Genomic DNA, 20526 nt, shown 5'->3' with positions numbered 1-20526 from the left:
TCCAACCAGTCTTGAGCCAACTAGTTCTTTAAGACTTGATTCAAGATCAAGTCCCTGAAGACCTGGCTCCATACAAAATGATGCAAGTTTTCAAAAATAACACATACACAGGCAATAGTATGTGCTTTTTTAAGGGTGTATGTGTTAATATACATGTTAATGAATAGAAAAAGATCTGAAATATACATGCACTGAAAATAGGCATCTCTCTCTAGAGAGATGAGGACGGGTCCAGCATTAAAATGCTTTAATTTTTAAGGAGAATGTATTCATTACTTGTGAGTGTAGAAATGTTTCTAATCTCTAGGCTTCATTAGTTGCACTTTTTTGCACTTCTCTGCAACTCTTGCACAGGCCTAATAAAGCACTTGGCTCACAATCTGTCATAAACAGGTCGTGTTGGACTTTTCCTCCTAGAAGACAGTACTTGTGTTCTGCTCAGCTAGCACATCACTTACAGAGTGCCTCACCTGTACAGTGTGTATTATTCAATGCACACTCACACTCTGAGCCTCCTAAGCAACTAAGTTATCCAAGGAAAGAAGCTTAGTCTGTTTCTAAAGGTTACAGGCCAGAAATTTTCAACATACACTTTAAAAAGACAGTCTGGTACAGTTGCTAAGATGCTAGACTTAGAGTCATAAAGTTCTGGTTTTGTTATGCATGATGATCTATAATCCTGACTCAATCTTCATTTTCCTCATCTATAGAACATAGAGGAGAATATCTTTCTCCTACATTTGTGGGTAAGATTAAAAGGAAATGTTTATATTTATAAGTTAATTAGCACAATACCTGGTACTCACCAGATGGTAGTCATTCTCATGCTTATGTTTAACTGCTAATATTAAAGCAATAATTTCATACAATTTCTTTCTAATCAGAGAATATTAATAAAACTTTAAAAAACATCTACATTGGGAGAATAACATAAACTCAGACAATCTAGCTAATGGAAGTGATGAAACTAATAACCTGAAGTCCATCAAATCTGTGAAAGTAAAAAAAAATGAATTCCTCAATTAATCTGGCAAACCTCCACACCAATAAATGCAAATTATGCATTTTTAAACTCCATTCCAATGAGAAAAGTTTTAATCATCTCACAGACTGAAAATGTTCATATTCAGTTCATACACATTATCAGCTGTACATCACTATTCTTCTTGAAGAATATGCTAACTATCCAAGTTATTAATATGCCAACAGTGCTCAATGATGCCTTCCACAGTTAATTGGCTAAGAAATCTTATCCAAAAAATACAATGAATAAGATCACACTGAAGTTCAGAAGATATCTTAAAGGCCTATAGTTAAATTTTTTTGAAACTGTTTTTTATTTGACATCTGTATTTTTTGTTATAAAAACAGCATTTATATCCCAGCCTATCATAACCCATTGTTATATATCATTAATGAGTTCATCTTATCAGGTATCCAAAGCACACCGTGCAATTCCATAAATTACTAAGCATCTAACATATTCTAGGCTAAAAGATTAAGAATTCATTTACAAAAAGGGGTATTTTCTTATACATATTAAAAAACAGATGTTTTAGGGGCACCTGAGTGGCTCAGTGGGCTCAGGTCATGATCTTAGGGTCCTGAGATCAAGCCCCACATTTCTGTCCTGCTCCCTGCTTAGTAGGGAGTCTGCTTCTCCTTCTCCCTCTGCCTGTTCCCCACCCCCACTCCTGCTCTGTCTCTCTCAAATAAATAAAAATAAAAACCAGATATGTTAGAGAAAAGGAAGTGTACAGAATCAGAGTTAACAGAATTTGTTAGAACTTTAATATCAGTCTCCTCAAAACACTTCCCTATTAAGTCTTTCTCTATATTTACCAAATTCCATAGATCAACAACTCAAGTCAACTTCATTTATATGTGTGGGGTGTGTGCGTGTACGTGCATATATGAACCACTAGCCTACAGTAAATTATTTCCTCTACAAGCAACATATCTGCTCAAAAAAAAAAAAAATGCTGGAAACTCAAGAAAACATGTTACCTGTGCCTACTCTTATAATCTTCTATTACAAAAGAAACACAACAGGTGAAGAGCTGGGCCTATTTCATCAACAGCTATAAAGGTTAACAGGTTCTGTTATCTCATGAAGTTTTATAACATTACTCCTGCTACAGAATATCCTTCAAAAAATCATTTTCAATGATTTTGTCTTCTCAGTCCCTCAAAAAAGGTGCTGTCTAGCCTCAAATTTGATGTAGCTTATTTTCCTGCCACAGAAGGAACTGAGAAAATTCGACAAGACAATTCTTTGTTATATTTAGTGCAGTACTCAAGGCAAAAGCAAGACGCTATAAGTAAAACCACTAATAAGTAAAACCACTAATAAGTCTAACAAAGCACATTTGTGAACATAATCAAGGAATCGCAATTTGCAATTACTGTAACACAGCTCACCTGTTCATTTTTGCAAAGCCACACGCTGTTTCCACTTAACACAGTAAAAATTTTGGCTTTATACCCTCTCAATTCAAGATATCCACATTTCTCAGGTACAGGGGCTGCTTGAGACTGCGAGGCAGGGGATTGTGATTTCAGTGCATTTAATAGTATGCTGATCCAGTCATTTCTCTCCTCTGAAAATGAAGACAGGAGAAAATATACATCCATACTCATATAAATTATACAGAAACAGAAACATAGGCAATGGATCTATTCTCTCTGTAACACATAATTTACAGATTCTTTCCCACAACCACAATCTAAATGCTATTGCAGTCAGAGCCAATGGCCCAATTCTGTAAGAGAAAAGAAATAGTACTACACAGGTGTTCTGTAACCAATACTACTGGCCTCATCTGGGAGCTTATTAGAATGCAAAATCTCAGGCCCCTCTCCAGACCCAATGAATCAAAATCTTTAGTTTAAAAAGATCCCCAGGTAATCTGAATCCATGCTAATATTTAAGAAGTACTCTTACCAGATATTCATGAGATTGGATTTTCTCTTTTAATAGAAGTAATACTGAGACCAGTTAACATATTTTACCAGGTAATTAAGTTACTCAAATGCCCAGAAAATCTTACTTCTGTTAATTAGAGCCTACTCCACTTAGGAGTATGCTGACTTGATATTCACTCATCCATTCTAGTCTCATCACAGTAACAACAGTATCTCATTTGGTAAATTAAAATTTGGTTTTCTCCCTCCACAAAAGCTAAAGTGACCTTCAACTATGGATAACACACTGTATTACAGGCACAGGAATCTGATCTATTCCCCAAAGAGCAGTCAAAGTTGTAAGTCAAGTTAGATATGAACATAGAACACAGAATACTATAAATGTCATATAAATGACATCAAATAAAATATGAGTCAATTCAATGGAGGTAAGTGATTTGCTGAAGGTCATACAGCAAGTTAGTAAAATTAGGAGAATCAAATGTTTTAACTCAGACAACTGTTCTCAGCACTATGGGAAGAAAAAGTATTTGTGCTAGGTCTTGGAATGAGGAGCCTTTGAAAAGACAAAACTGGGGTCTGGTGAGGGAAGAGTAGAACTTTATGACTCTAAACAGAGGAGAATATAAGAACAAAGGTAGAAAAAAACCAGTATCTGCTCAGAGACTTATAGATGGACATAATTGATAATTTTGAACTCAAGAGGAAAATAGGAAATATGGATAGAGTTTCTGCAGTACCTGTAAGGAATTTTGCCTCCAAACTTTATTACAGAGGCAAAAAAAGAAAGGAAGAGAGAGGGAGGGAGGAAGGGCGGAAAGAGAAAGAAAAAGGTCAACATTCTTAGCAAGGAAATGACATGATTAGTATGATGATAGGTAGACCAAACCGGAAGCTTTGAGATAAGGAATAAGGCAAGAGACGTTTGAAGTATGATAAAAATGGAAACAAAATAATATTTGAAGGGTCAAGACATTAAAGGATGGGAAAAAATAGCTAAGTTTTAAGTATGTTTGACAGGTATTCACAAAATATTTAAATTATCAAAATACAATGCAGCTTAGTACCATGACTTGACCAAAGAAGGCAGAAGATTCCATTTTATTAAGAGAACCACCTCCAGTTTTCAGTGCCCTAGCATGCCACCTAAATGGACTAATAGCGAAGTGTGAATGAAGGTAACCTACATAAAATAAGATCCATGGAAGTAGATAAATGTTTAATGTGAAAGGAGAAGAAATGGACAAATCCTGAGGTACAACTGTATCTATGAAGCAGGAAAATGAGCTAGCAAAAAAAAAAAAAAAAAAAAAAGGAAGAAGTGATTATCAAGGCAAAAGGAAAAATAACCAAAACCCAGATAAGAAAAATTATCAAAAAAAGCAGAGCCCAAGCTTGAAAAATTGGACAGTATCTCAGATCTAAGGTCTGGAAAGGAGTATTCCATTATGGAGTCAAATAAATCTTCAGACTAGACTTGCTCCCTCCCATTCAAACATGAAACCTAAGCTATTTTATAATGAGCCTTATTAAATTATCTTTATTTTTTGTTCACCTTCCAAGCTACTGAAACAGTTTCATCTTTAATGACCAAGGCCAAAGTATTTATCAAAACTCATTCAACAATGCTTTACTGCGGATATTACATAATCCCCATGATAGAGTGCCCATTCATCAGGTGGAGATATATACCTAAATTGCCCAGCATCTTTAGAAACTAAAACACATGAAAATGTTTAGGTAACTAAGTCAATGTCAATATGCAGCATCTGCTCTACATTCTAGAGCCACACGAACAGATCCAGACTGCACTAGGATAATTTATATTTTCGGGAATAACAACAAACCTTCCATTGGTTATTACTTGTGATCATTAGTTTCACACAAGATACTCCTGCCAAATAAACAGTACAGAATGGTTTTTGTTTGTATTAATCTACATAAAGCATTTAGTTTGAAATGTAGGTCATGTTTTTTTTTTTTTAATTGAAGAGAAACCAAGCTCAGTTTTTTTTTTTTTCTAATTCTTTCAATTTTTTATTGAAATGTAGTTAACATATAGTGTTGTGTTAGTTTCAGTACAACATGATTCACTACTTCCTGGCCTTAGTCAGTGCTCTCCAGATAAGGGCACTCTTAACCTCCTTTATCTATTTCATTTACGCCCTCCCACACCTCCCTTCTGGTAACCACCAGTTAGTTCTCAGTACTTAAGAGCCTGTTTTTCTGTTTTTCTTTCTTTCTTCATTTTGTTTTGTTTCTTAAATTCCACATGAGTGAAATCATATGGTATTTATTCTTTTTGAGTTGTTTCACTTTGTAGGTCACAACTTTATATGTAGGCCAAACTGTGGCTTCTACATTGCTATGAGCATACATCTCAGTTTCTCAGGAAAATAGTTTGAAACTGGCGATTGTATCTGTTGGACTTAAACATATGATGGCTGCATCTAACAAATGGTTCTCTTATAGCCTAGAAGTATTATCTAGCTCCTTAGTGCCTCACTTACTAATAGGAAGTAAACAATCATGAATAAGTACAAGTATTAATAGTAACATTCAGTTTATTCTTAATTACCAATGCTAATGGAGATAAACAGTGATACAGATCATTCAAACACAATAAAACAGATTACAAGTGTCATTGGTATTTGGCTATGCAATGTGTGTGTCTAAGATATGGGGAATATGCTTTGATAAATCACAACATTCCAAATAAAATACTGATTTTTCCCTTAGACTAAGTGTCTTGGGCAAAGCTAGATACTATGCTAGCTTCTATATACTCTTCACACCAAGGTACTTTTATTCTTTCCAATAACAAATATTTACTGTCTTGATCTTACCACTGTGCTAAAGCACTATTCCTTAGAGAATATGCCCTAACCTAGATATGGCTTTGCTCAAAGGAGAGCATTCTGGATCGAAAAAAAAGAAGAAGAAAAGAAAGAAGAAGAAAAGAAGAAGAAGAAGAAGAAGAAGAAGAAGAAGAAGAAGAAGAAGAAGAAGGAGGAGGAGGAGGAGGAGGAGGAGGAGGAGGAGGAGGAGGAGGAGGAGGAGGAGGAGGAGGAGGGAGGAGGAAGAAGAAGAAGAAGAAGAAGAAGAAGAAGAAGAAGAAGAAGAAGAAGAAGAGAAGAAGAAGAAGAAGAAGAAGAAGAGAGAAAGAAAGAAGAAGAGGAGAAAGAAAAGAAAAGAAAAGAAAAGAGAAGAGAAGAGAAGAGAAGAGAAAAAGAAGAGAAGAGGAAAGAAAGAAAAGGAAGCAAAATCACCACTTTCTTATAATTATGCTAGAACATAAATAAAAGATACCAGCAATTCCCTCAAACTACTTTTTTTTTTTTTAAGATTTATTTATTCATGAGAGACATAGAGAGGCAGAGACACAGGCAGAGGGAAAAGCAAGCTCCATACAGACACCTGATGTGGGACTTGATCTAGTAAACTCCAGGATCACGTCCTGAGCTGAAGGCAGCAGCTCAACCACTAAGCCACCCAGGGGACCCCCCTCAAACTAGTTCTTGAGGTTTTCAGGAATGAATACCAACTACAGTAAGAATCAAAAAAATTTAAAAAAAAATAAATAAAAAAGCAAAAACCAAAAAGAGAGACAATATTCTGTGACCACTGGATTTAGCAGTAGGCCTATTCATTAGTAACATAAAGAACTGAGTATACTAGAGATTACTACTACATAAGGGCTATGTATAAGATTACTAACAGAATCTAACAAAGTTTAGATGAACCTTTATTTTCGATATGCTAATATAATTGAATTAAAAATTCCTCCATGGAACCCATGATCAATTTCAGAGAAGAAGTACCTGCACACCATGCCTATTCATTCATACAAATATTTACTAAGTGCCTAATGAGTGCCAAGATCTATTCTGAATACTAGGAATGGAGGCATGAACAAGATAGAGCACAACCTTGATCTGCTGGAGTTTGCCCTCTTGTGAAAGGAGGAGGGCAATAAAACATAGATATATAATCTATTACATAGTGACAAGTGCAATGGGACAAAATAAAGCAAGGCATGAGTAACATAGGAAGTGTTATTTTATAGCTGGCACTAGAAAAAGCCTCAGAAAGAACACGATGGTTAAGCAAAAGCCTAAAGGAAATGGAAATGACAGAGCAAGTCAAGAAGATGGCTACAGGAAGAGCATTCCCAGATAAAGAAAGTGGCAAGTGTCAATGCCCTGGGGTTGATATGTCCAAGGAACAAGAAAGCAGCTGAAATATAGTGAGTGAGAGAGAACACAGATAGAGACAAGGACAAAGAGACCAGAGCCAGATCACATAGGGGTTCCTGGATATAAGTACTTTACTTTCAGGGAGATGGAGAGACAACACAGCATCTGAAGTGAACTGAAATGATCTGACCTCTTTGATGAATGATCACTGACAGCTGTAGAGAAAATAGGACTGTAAGTTGAGCAAAGAAGGTTATTACAATAACCCAGATAGAGGTGGTGGCTCGCATTAGAATAGTAATGACAGAAGTGTTGAGAATCAACCAGAATCCAGACATATTTCCACCGTCAAAAATGATCAGATGTGCTGATGGATGGATGTGAGCTTTGAGGGGAAAAAGATTCAAGAATGACTCCACAGTTTGTGACCCATTACGATAGTCGACCAACGTATACAATGGAGCACTTTTAATTCCCCTGGCTCTCCCTCCAGCTTATAAATGTTCCATGACTTGTTTCTAAAAACAGTGAATATTTTTGGGGCACCTGGGTGGCTAAGTTGGTTAAGCGTCCAAATCTTCATATCAGCTCAGGTCATGAGATCGGGCCCTGTGTCGAGCTCCATGCTCAGTGCAGAGTCTGTTTAAGATTGTCTCTTTCCTCCTCAGGCTCTGCCCCTCCCCACTGTGTTCTCTCTCTCCCTCAAAAACAAAACAAAACAAAAAACAAACAACAACAAAAACAGCACTGAGTATTTCAAGACAGGTAAGTCTGCTTGCCCAAAATAACTAAAGGGAAATTTATGTTTCCTACCCAAGTGTTCCTTAGAACAATAACAAAGCTTTGCAGTACCAAAGCTGCCACTGGAGGGCTTTAACATGCTGTCTGGAAACAAGAGTTGAGGGGAAAAACACCCGCCTGCTTCGCAGGGATCCAGAATCAGCTGAGGTGGACAGGAATGTGAGCCTGCAGTTAAAAGCCAGCGCTGAAAAAGGCCCAGGAACCCACATGACCACTCGGAATTCTTAAGCCCTTTTCTCACTATAAGAACTGCCGACTCAAAACATCACCTGCTTTTTTAAGTAATGCATCTACATGTGTGACCGCAGGTGCCAGGGGAATACAGACCGGAGAGATCATTAGCTGTTATGACCCTCTGACCAACTCCAATGGCTCTCCTTGGGGACAGAGGAATCCAACTAAATCTTTTATTTGAGGATGAGTATTTTTAAAATATTATTTCAACATAATTCACTTTCAACTAAGAGCATAACAATACTTCATAGGAAACCTGGGAGGGCTGAAGCCTTTGAAAATTTGTGGGGGAAAAAAAATGCCAAATTGAAATCCTGTCTTAGCAATGCCAGAGTGGGCAATGCAGCAGTTTGGAGACAGTGACACTGGCTTCAGAGGAGACAAATGACAGGATGTTCAGAACCTTATCACCAAAACTGGAGAATGCATTTCTGCTAGGATGTCAAACCATTTCCCCTTTGTGTTTTATTTTTTTTATTAAGATTTTATTTATTTATTCATGAGAGTCACAGAGAGAGAGAGAGAGAGAGAGAGAGAGATAGAAAGAGAGACAGACAGAGAGGCAGAGACACAGAGGAGAAGCAGGCTCCATCCAGGAAGCCCGATGTGGGACTTGATCCTGGGACTCCAGGATCACACCCTGAGCCGAAGGCAGGCGCCAAACCGCTGAGCCACCCAGGGATCCCCCCACCTTTGTTTTAAACTTTTGTCTTGCTTAAGATTGAAGTAAAGTTTCATTTGGCCTAAAAGTTCATTAAGTCAGACATTTCATAACCCACTATGGTTGTTTTCTCAGTTCCCCCAAAGAAAAAAATAATCATCTATATATATGGAAGGAGAGAAAGAAAAACAATAAAACACACCTAGTATCTTGTGGAAGGTTCCATACTAAATACAGACACACATGTACCATTTACACACACATACACCTCTACATATACCTATGTTTAAAAACTCTGGTTACTACATGAAAATGACTTTCAATGAAACTAACTTGGTAATTCCATGTGGATAGTCTCCATTTTTGCTGAAGCAGTATTTTTATGCTTTTAAAGCTTAAAGACCTAAGACTTATTTAACAAATAGTAACTTATACCAAAGTTTTAATGAAATTCTTATACTGTTCATATCATAATTATGTGATATATGAACTATGTACCACACCATGTAACTTTTAAACATGTGGGTTGATATATTCAACCTAAATGTGTCTGTTTAACTTTTAACTACAGTAAGTAAATATGGCTAAACAGATTTTTCACACAGGTTAGAAACTTTATTTCGTATGTCCATCTTAAAATGCCTGCTATATGGCATGTGTGAAATTCATTTTGAGAAGCCAAGGCGAAAGTGATAAGCACCTCAAAGAAACGGGCAGTCACCTTCTGGGCAGAGGAAACCAAAGCGTAAGGAAAGATCGTCATGATATCCAGTCAAGAGGAGAATACTTTAGGCTTTCCTGGTCACAGAACCTGCAACAACTCAATGATGCCACTGAGGCAGAAAAGCAGCCACAGACAGTATGCAAATAAATGACAGTGACTGATCTAACATGACTTTAGTTACAAAAAACAAGCAGTGGCCAGATTTAGGCTATTGGCTGTGGTTTGCCAACCCCTACTCTAGGCTACAGCTCTCAACAATTTTTTAAATAACAAGTCGAGTAATAAACACTTTTTCTATTACATATGCATGATAAACACAAGTAGTCTCACAATATAATACACTTACTAAAAGCAATGCATTTTGATATTTATTATTCTATTTCATGTTTGGCTTTTTTTTTGTTGTTTTGGGGGGACTTTTCTTTTTAGTACCATCAGAAACCACTAAGTTGACCTCACAAATAGATACTGATTCACAGTTTGAAAAAAGGTACCCCAGTGTGAACAGCAGCTGGAACTTATGCATTTATTGATTATGCCAAGGAATAATGAAAGCTTTCTAGAAATAGATAGGATTTATTCAATGTTTCTCATGCCATGCACTGCTGTATGTTCTAGGAATCTATTAGTACAAAAAGGCAAATATTGCCCCATAATATCTAATATTTGTTGTTTATAAAAGGGTAAAATGGGATAATTTTTTTTCTTTTTAGAAAATGGCATAATTTTAACACCTAGAGCCCTTACAAGACTACTATAAATAATGTAGTACAGTATTTTACTGCACATTTCAAGAATTTGGTAAGTTCTCCAAATCATCATTATTCAATTAAATACCAGGAAGTATTTTCAAAATCAAATTGAGTTATAACCTATACTAAAATAGAAGCTTTAAAATAAGTTGAAATCATAATTTTTAATTAATGATGACCTTACCTACATTATTTAAAAGTAGTAAAACATATATTAATAACATATTGATAGTCAAAATACACAACAGAAACTCTTAGCTCTCCTTTTTCTCCCTCCCTACCCACTCCAAAAGTTAGAAAGGACCTAAAGATTTAGTTTCTATCCATAAACTACATGTCATCTAATTTTCACCAAGTGACCTGAATCAGATGATGAAGGTAAAAATTTAAAAAGTATAAAGGATACTCCAAAATCTATACTAGAATGATTGCTGGGCCTATGTGTTCAGTTGAATCTGGCATAAGTAAACTTCCATAAAACCAACCTTTTAATAGAAAAATTAGAAAAATTGTTTTTGCTTATTAAATAACCACTTTGCTTTATCAAACATCTGCTAAAAGGGGGACTCCATAAGAGCAAAGATTTTTGTCTTTTTTTTTCACTGCAATATATCCAGAATTTAGAAGAATTCTAAGCACTTAGTAGATTCTAAGTATTTGTTACATGCAGGAATAGTGAACACAACTTGTCAATTTGTTTATGACATTCAAAATAATATAAAATGTAAATCATTTAAAAGTAATATTTCAAGATTTCTTGACATTTGTAGTGTCATTGGTTTATCAATCTTCTGATTGGTTAGAAATTAATGTCTACAAGTGTTGTTACAGGGATAAAGAAATACTCTTACCTTCTTTTTCTACCCTAAAAACAAAAGTTCTTTGTGTTGTAACAACTTCAAATTTGTTGTCTCCTTGAACTCGTACCGTAGATATAGCAGAAAGGGGAATTATTCCTTTTGAATACTTCTCCTGTGTTGGTTTGAGAAAAAGATACACAAATGAGACAGATTAAAATGAAATTCTTATGCCCTTATCAGAAAAATGGTACAATATTTACAAATATTTACAAGTATATTATGCTTCTCTTTCATAATTTTAATCTAAAATTTTTAAATGACATACAAATAGTATATATTCTTAGACACACTTAACACCCAAGAAAGGAAAATATTAAATGGCCCTTTCATATCAGATTTCTTTTCAATTTTCTCTTCTTCTGGGATTTAAAATTAAAAGGCAAAGAATCAAATACAAACAATTGTACTAGACCAGCAATATATAGTTCCAAAAACCAACGGTATGTTTTTTAACAATCTGGTCAAAATGATTTTATGGTGTTTGCAGACATCTGCTGGCCATAATGGGTAATGTAACTAAACTACTTCAATACTACTGCTACTGCATATTGTGAACAAGAATATATCTCAAAAACAGACTGTCGGATTATGTCAGTTAAACATATTACTTAATGATTCTAATGAATATCTTATTATCACAACTGTCTCACTCTACCTTTAATTCCTCAACAAAAAAACAAATGAAAAAAGATGCACGTGGCTGTTTGCAATTGGTATATACCTAATACAATTTTGGCTGTTGGCAAATGGCCTATGCGTTTTACCATTTTGCTCAAGAAGGTCACTCTGAAGACTACTGGTAGTTTTCTCAGTCTTCCATTTTTCTGGATCCACCAAAACCATGCAGCATAAGGACCGCCTGACAATTTCAGCTATTTACTAAGGGTGAAATATTTACCAGGCCTTGTGTTAGAAAGAAAATTCAAATAATATTTATACATTCAAGGAGCCTCAAAGTGAAAAACTAGCTAATGTAATGAGAGAAAAGTTTAAAACAGAGTACAAACCATGGAAAATATGAGTACAAAGATGGGAATTCCTCATTCTGCTTAAAAGAGGTCAGATATTTTCACAGACATAATGACTTTAGAGCCTGACCCAAAGAAACTTGAAGTTTAACCACACAGATAACTGGTTGGGATGCCATCCCGGCTGCAAAGCTTTAATAACAGAGGCATAGGTATAGATATAAGAGCAGCCACAGTGTAAAGTCAAAACAGGTGAAGCTAGAAATATACATCAAGGACACATTATGGAAGGTCTTAAATATCAGAAGAGTTTGGATACATCTTTACAAGGTTTCTTCTACTATTCCCTTCCACAGAATGATTCAGGGAACTATTTCTTGGGGGGGAGGGGCAGAACTCTCATTTTTTAGCAGATCCCAAGTATATGAAGCAACTGGTTAGGAATAAACTGTATTAAACCATTCCATGTGGAGAACAAATGCCAAGGTCATATTCTTCCCAGTGGTAAACTCCCTACCACACCTATCAGATAGGTTAGGGACAGTCACTATCAGCAGCACGGTGTTCTACTGGGAGGTTATCCTCTGCCCGTTGAGAAGATATACTATGCTATCATGGCATTCCCTCTTAGTTTTTTGGAGGATTCTTCTCTTCTAATGCCTCTGGCTCCAATCTCCTATCCCTGACTCTATATATGTATTAAAATCCTATGCATTGTTTGACATAATTTTTAATGCCAATGCCACAAAGGCTTTCCCACCTCCCCTCACACAGTCAAAACTGAATACAATATTTAAATTGGAACTGAAAAAGAGTGGGCAACCTTATAGAAAAAGAAGGATGTCAGGAAGTAATTTCAAGCTAACTTTTCTTCTTGATTTCCACTTTTTTTTTTTTTATCTTTTCTAAGGAAATCCATTCCTACTATTGTAACTATCAATTTTATGAGGAAAACTCTATAAAATCGGTTCCTTCCTTCCTTATACATTTTGGTCAACTCTAGCCTCATATTTCAAGTCATCAATGGTGCATGTAATTGTCCCGTAAGTACCTCAAACTTTTTCTCCTGAAAACCTACCCTCCCCCTTCTATATCTGTTCATTAAAATATTACTCTTCTAGTCAATCCTAGTCTTTCATTTGTATGGCTCCTTTGACCCACATAACTTGGGACTCTCCCTACAGTGACAGCATCAACTTCCTCCCTGGCATTCTCTAACTCTCTCCAGTCACATGAGCCTTCTTTGAGTTTCCATGAATATAGCATGTTTCTCCCCAATCTAGTGCCTTTGCTTATACTTTATTCTTCAAGGAATGTTATTCATAACCAGCTCCACATAGCTACGGCCTCTACATCCTTCACATTTCAGCATAAGTATATGCTCCAGAAGAAAGGTTTTCTGACCAGCCTCTTCTCACAGGTCCCCATCCTCACCTAGGCAGATGACCTTATTTTAAGCTAATAACAACCTGTATTTTTCCTTTTAGCAATTACTAACTATACCTTAAATGGTGATTCTTATATTTACTGTGTGATCATTTAAGATAGTCTTCCCAAATAAATGATGGGTCATACATCTATTTTCCTCAGACCTTTTATATAATTGGCATTGCAGAAGTATTTTCTCAATGAATGAATTCTATGTCCAATCAGTCACAATCACAGCCAAATCAAGCTCTGACAGCTCATTTTTATATATTTCTAAATTCATTTTTTAATATCTCCACTAGCCTACACAGCCTACATCCAGATAATTAATGCCTGATTTACCACACACTCCCCTGATTTGCCTCCCAACTTTCAGCTTCTTTTCCTTCTAACCTTTCTTGTATATGATTGTTCAGATGTCATAGTTGGAAAAAATAAAAGATTCATAGAAGGGAATTTAAAAAAATGGATCTTGGAAGTCTGCACAGGATTTTGATTGGTGGTAATGGTTCAGAAGTTACAGATGGAAGAGCAAAAACAGGGAGATGAAATACAGGAAAAAGACATGTTCCTATTCCCCACAGTTTGTACCCAGACATCGCTAAGAAAGGCTATGCAAAGAAATACATAACTGACTGGCTAAAGGAAACCCAATAAATGCAGCGGGGTATAATATGCAATGCTAGGCAATACTAGACCACTAAGTGCTCCAAGAATGATAAAAGTGGGAAAATGTCTCCCTCGTATCAGACAACCTCAGACATGGGAAGGAGCACAGTACCTTTGGGGACGGTGCAAGGGCTTGTCTGGCTATAAGTCTACAGTGGCTCAGATCAGACTGAAAAATTTAGGATGTCCACAAACATTTACACTTCATCTCTTAGATGATCCATTCTCAAATCTTAGTTTGCTTGAGAATTACAATGGCTCATAAAATTAGATCTCTAGTGAGATAATTAACCGTTTGTTGAATGAAATGTTACCATTAATACATTTTTCAGTAGAGAAAAATCAAGCAGCGTCGTAGGAAAAAAGAAATAGGAAATTTTTTAAGATTTTCCCTCTTCTAGGTCTGCTTTAAGAGATTAAAAAACAATTCCTTACAAAAAAGTAACCCACTCACATGCCTATAATAATATCATATTTAACAAGTAAATACTCCAGAAGAATAATAGAGAAATAAATTCCCCAGGAGTGATCAAAATGTACTCAACAAACTATTATGTCACTTTCACCTCAGGAAGTTATAGTTTCTTTAATGGCTCATTTACAATCTATTATGAGATCTCAATAAATCCTGTAATTTTTAACACTGTAGAGTTGATTTTATATTTCTCTTCAAACAACACATTATAAAGACAATATAGAGGAGGGGGAAAAAGACAACAGGCTCAGAATGATTGTGTTTTTCAGAGTGTAAAATTTTCTTTAAGGACAGAAATTTCAAAGCACCCCTTGAGTCTGTAACACACAGATATGTAGGTCAAGTCGGCCATTTATCTTCTACCACTTTCCGACAATGAAATGACCACAGGGCAATTCTGCCCACAGCTGAGTGAGAATGGGGGTGAGAGAGATTTCCTGGTAGGTGACTAGATATCAAGGCTGGTGGGATGATGCCATTTTCATTAATATAATGAAAAAGCTCCTGCAGAGACATGATGGAGCAGCACTGAGGAAAGTGAAAGAAAACTAAGGAAATACACAGCTCTGCCCAGCCAAGCGCACCTCAGGTGCACCTTTAAACACCAAAAGGCCCAACAACCACCAACACTGCACAGTCACCTGAGACAGTCGCTGTGGCCACACCTATGCTTTCTGTACACTGGCCCTAAAATGCCTTCTTCCCAGTCCTCCAATACACCCTTGAGCAAGGTGAGTCACAAAAGAATCTGTGTCTCCTTTTAGAAAACATCCATCTCAATGTTTTCAAGTTTTGCCAAGATGAAACCAACGATCTCAATAGTAAAGGGATGGAAATACCACAGAAAACAATTTGAATTTTTTTTAATTGTTAAGCTAAAGAATTTGTAACCATTTATTTTAATGAACTTATCACAATTTCAAACGAAGGCTGCATCATTTTTATTGCATCATTACCTAAAAATGTGGCAGGCATTCATCTCACTGCATTTCAGGTGATCTTTCAAAGGACAAACAGAATGAGTCCAGGGACACAGATACCAGAAATTCTCTCTCCCAAATGAGGATATTGATGCCACCACCAACAGAGCCTCATGGCACTGAAGCCTGTCTCACTCCTGAATAGTTCAATCAAACCCATCCCTGGCATAGAAACTGTCTCAACATTCAAATACACAAGCAAACTAAAAACATTAGCTAAGACAGAAAAACAGCTTTTAAAAAAATACTCATCCTATCATCTTGCAAACCTCAAAGAAGTGTGTTTAAACTTATTTGATGCTTTTATCTGGATCACTGCAAGGTGAAACCAAGTAATTAATACTTATCTAAACTTTCATTGTTCTTAGCATTGTAGCATGTAAATGTATGTTACTTTCTATCTAAAAGCATATTCTCGGGGATCCCTGGGTGGCTCAGCGGTTTAGCGCCTGCCTTCAGCCCAGGGCGTGATCCTGGAGTCCCGGGACCGAGTTCCACATCAGTCTCCCTGCATGGAGCCTGCTTCTCCCTCTGCCTGTGTCTCTGCCATCTCTCTCCCTCTCTCTCTGGGTCTCTCATGAATAAATAAAATCTTTAAAATAAATAAATAAATACATACATACATACTTCTGGTTCTCTCATGAATAAATAAAATCTTTAAATAAATTACATAGATAGAGTCACTTGCCTAAAGACAAAATTGTGACCACTTTTACATCAAGATGTTCAATGAGCTCTAACCTCAGAGAACCTTATCAGCTTCATCTCAAGTCGTCTTCATATATCATATTTCCCAATCAGAAAACTGATTTCCCATCTGGCCATCTCATTGTTCTCTATGTTACTACATCCTGTTCTCTCTAGTCTCTATGGACAAACATTCCTCTCTTTTCAAGACCTGTGACAAATGAAATCTCATACAAGAAGCCCTCTTTGGTTTTTCTATAACCTCCCAGAGTACAAAGTAACCTCTCCTTGTATTGCCTACCTGTAGTATCCTTTTGTAAATATTCCTTAGTGCTCTCTAGGAGAAAGACAATTGCTTATTCATTCTTATATCATTCACAACAATTCCTGTAGTTTGCAGAAGACACTCTATAAATAATTGTTGGATATATAATTTTTTAAATCCAAATTTTATGTGTCAAAGAAAAGTTAAGCAATGAACAGAAGGTTTCACCCATGCAAATGTTTTACACATTGATAACCCAACGCTTGTTCTTAAAAATCAAATTGTTTGCTTAGTTTACTGAAGTATACCTTGTATATATAAGGCAATCTTTGAGAACTATAAAATGTACTTACTTTCTCATTATTGTAATAAGAAATGCTAAGGCCATCAAATTTCACCCATCTCTTCTGAAACATGCGTTTTCTGTAAAACATGAAAATGCTATTTTACATTCAAGTATCGTGAACTTGGATTTTAAATACATTTGTAATGTAACTGTGTCGAGCACACTCCTATTTGTTGTTAAACAGTATAAAAAACATTAGGCTATAACAATGTACAGTTTTGGCAATGGCACGTAGGAAAAAAACAAAATGACATTTTCTAATGAATTAACATAGGAATTGAAAACAATGATACTGTTGGTTCTGGCACAAAAATAGACAAAGGTCAATGGAACAGAATAGAGAGCCCAGAAATAATCCCACACTTATATGGCCAATGCATCTACCACAAAGAAGGCAAGAATATACAATGGAAAGAAAAGTCTCTTCGTCTTTTCAATAAATAGGGCTGGGAAAACTGGACAGCTACATGTAAAACAATGAAATTGGACCACTTTCTAGCACCATCCACAAAAATAAACTTAAAATGGATTAAACATCTAAATATGTGATCTGAAACCATAAAAATTCTAGAAGAGAATACAGGCAGTAATTTCTCTAACATCAGCTACAGCAACAGTTTTCTAGATATGTCTCCTAGGGCAAGGGAAACAACAGCAAAAATAAACTACTGGGAAGACATCAAAATAAAGAGATTTGCACAGCAAAGGAAATCAACGACAAAACAAAAAGGCAATCTACTGAATGGGAGAAGATATTTGCAAATTATTTATCTGATTAAGGGCTTAATATTGAAAATATATAAACAACTTACATAACTCAACACCAAAAAAAGGCAATTCAATTTAAAAAATGGGTCGAGGACCTTAATAGACATTTTTCCAAACAAGACATACAGATGGCCAACAAACAAAAGATGCTCAACATCACTAATCACCAAGGAAGTGCAAATCAAAACTGAAAAGAGGTATGGCATTATGCCTGTCAAAATGGCTAGAATCAAAATGACAAGAAATTAACAAGTACTAAGGAAGATGTGGAGAAAAAGGAACCTTCATGCACCAATTCCTCACTGGTGGAAATGTAAGTTGATACAGCCTCTGTACAAGACAGTCTTGGAGGTTTCTCAAAAAATTAAAAATACAAATACCATACGATCCAATAATTCCACCACAGAGTATCCAAAAAAAACCCACAAAAATAGGATTTTGAAAAAATATATGCACCCCATGTTTACTGCAGCTTTACTTATAATAGCCAAACAACCCAAAAGTCTATCCATAGATAAAATGATAAAAATGTGTGTACATATACACAGATACATAACAGAATATCACATGGCCATAAAAAAGGATGAGATCCTGCCATTTGTGACAACATAGATGGACCTAGACAGTATTATGCGAAGTACAACAAGGCTGAGAAACATAAATACATTATGATTTCACTCATATGTGGAATCTAAAAAAAATGAATACACAAAAAAGTAGAATCAAATCTATAAATATGAGAATTGACGGTTGCCAGAGGGGAAAGGGTTAGGAAGATGGGTAAAATGGGGGGTGGGGGGGAATAGGAGATACAAGTTTCCAGTTATGGAATGAACAGGTTATAGGAATAAAAGACACAGCACAGGGACTATAGCCAATGATACTGCAATAGTGTTGTATGGTGACACAGACAGCTACAGTTGTCGTGAGCAGAGCATAATTTGCAGAGATGCTGAATCACTGTTTTACATCTAGAACTAATGTAACACTGTATGTCAACTATATTCAAGTAAAAACTTAAATAAATAAAAAATGATATTATTAAGGGTATTAATATGCACATTTATAGGTTAGTGCAAAATGAAGTTTGGTGAGAAACACTATCACTGCCCCCAGTTCCCCTAACAGAAATAATCCTTTAATCAAGATAATATAGGGGTGCCTGGCTAGCTCAGTTGGTAGAGCATGCGACTTTCTATCTCAGGGTCATGAGTTTGTGTCCCACATTGGGAAGAGAGTTTACACAAAAATAAATAAAATTTTTTAAAAATTTACAAAAGATAATATAGGGGGATCCCTGGGTGGCTCAGCGGTTTAGTGTCTGCCTTTGGCCCAGGGCAGGATCCTGGAGTCTCGGGATCGAGTCCCACATCAGGCTCCTGGCATGGAGCCTGCTTCTCCCTCCTCCTGTGTCTATGCCTCTCTCTCTCTCTCTCTCTCACACACACAAATAAATAAATAAATCTTTAAAAAAAAAAGTAATATAAACTTTCATCCTTCATCCTTCATTAAGCTTATAGTATGTATCTTATTTTACCTTAACTTTTGCTTTGGAGCATGAATAATATTTTCCCAAAATAACAAAGCTTTGTCAATTGGATTTATAGAGATAAATTACCTAATTTTGATCAAATGAGCTGAAAAAAGCCCCATATAGAGAATCCTTTACAATCATCCAAAATTCATTGAAATATTAACATTTTTCTAAAAGAATCAGATGAAAGGCAAATGAAATTTAGATGATTATCTTTTCTGAAAATAAGAAACAAAGCAGAATAATGTAATCATGTTTCCTATTTAGGTTTAATAGAAAAAACTTTTTCTGACTATATAAGGGAAAAGTAAAGAACCAATTCCCACTTGGACTTGTTTTGTTTTGTTTTCAGAGCCCTTCCCGGAAATCAGACAATCTTATTCTCTAAGTGGCTTTCTCTACTCGACGCAATATAGATACTTTTAGCTTTTAACAAAAATTATACATGAAAACTAACTTCCCGCTTGAATAAAGTCATTTCTAAGCATATATGTAAATAACAATCATGTCTACCTTTTCCATTTGTAGCTTGCTAACATGTTTAAGATAAGGGATTAGTTTAATATTCTGTGATTTTCATAAGATTTAAAGATAGAAAAAGAACATCTGGAAGTGTGAAGACCTCGTCTTCCCTGCTTTTTTCTGAGCACCAAACACGTATCACTCAAGTGAAATACAGCAGGCCTCCCACATTGATCTATTCAGCTTCACATAAAATTAGAGCAAACCTGATCAAATGGATAAAAGTTTCCAAGTGCATCAGGACAGACATTTCCATATAGAAGCATCTGAATTAATTAAAAAGTAACAATAAAGACCCTGAAATCATAAACATAACTAACTACTCAGCTTTCTATCATCTTTCCGCTTCCTTTTAACTATCCTTGGTCCATGTTTTCTTAACACTGAAACATGCAGTAGTTAAGACACCTAGTTTTTAAAACCCAAGGGTTTTTTAAATCCCTTGCATTAAAAACATTAAAAGGTAAAGAAGTATTAAACACACAATTGCACACTGAACAAATTAATCACTCTGCACTCATTTAATGTTGATCCATGCCATACTTGAAGGCAGGTAAATATACATCTTCCCACACAATGTCAGCAATAATTCTGTGTATCAAGATTTTATTTTGGACTCTACCCACCTTACTTTGTGAATGGTGGTAGGCTGGAGCTCAATAGTATATATAATCTTCCATTTCAGAATAAAACAGTCAACACATGTAGGGAGATAATTACCATTACCCTTC

The 20526-nt window shown here is 35.8% G+C and overlaps 1 protein-coding gene across 6 annotated transcripts in view; it reads right to left on the bottom strand.

Moving 5' to 3' along the window:
• ARAP2 (ArfGAP with RhoGAP domain, ankyrin repeat and PH domain 2) overlaps positions 1 to 20526 on the bottom strand; it is a 191078-nt gene that overhangs the window by 128576 nt on the left and 41976 nt on the right. For all 6 annotated transcript variants that reach the window (XM_025436964.3, XM_035714086.2, XM_049108710.1 and 3 more), the window contains exons 7-9: positions 16979 to 17048; positions 11145 to 11265; positions 2422 to 2600 (exon numbers count right to left, since the gene is read on the bottom strand). In XM_025436964.3, the coding sequence (XP_025292749.3) occupies positions 2422 to 2600; positions 11145 to 11265; positions 16979 to 17048 (370 nt within the window). The remainder of the gene's footprint in view (positions 1 to 2421; positions 2601 to 11144; positions 11266 to 16978; positions 17049 to 20526) is intronic.

This window comes from Canis lupus, chromosome 3 (genome assembly GCF_003254725.2).
Source record: "Canis lupus dingo isolate Sandy chromosome 3, ASM325472v2, whole genome shotgun sequence".
Classification (NCBI taxonomy): domain Eukaryota; kingdom Metazoa; phylum Chordata; class Mammalia; order Carnivora; family Canidae; genus Canis; species Canis lupus.
The sequence above is the reverse complement of the archived record's forward strand: the minus strand, read 5'-3'. Positions and strand labels throughout refer to the sequence as shown.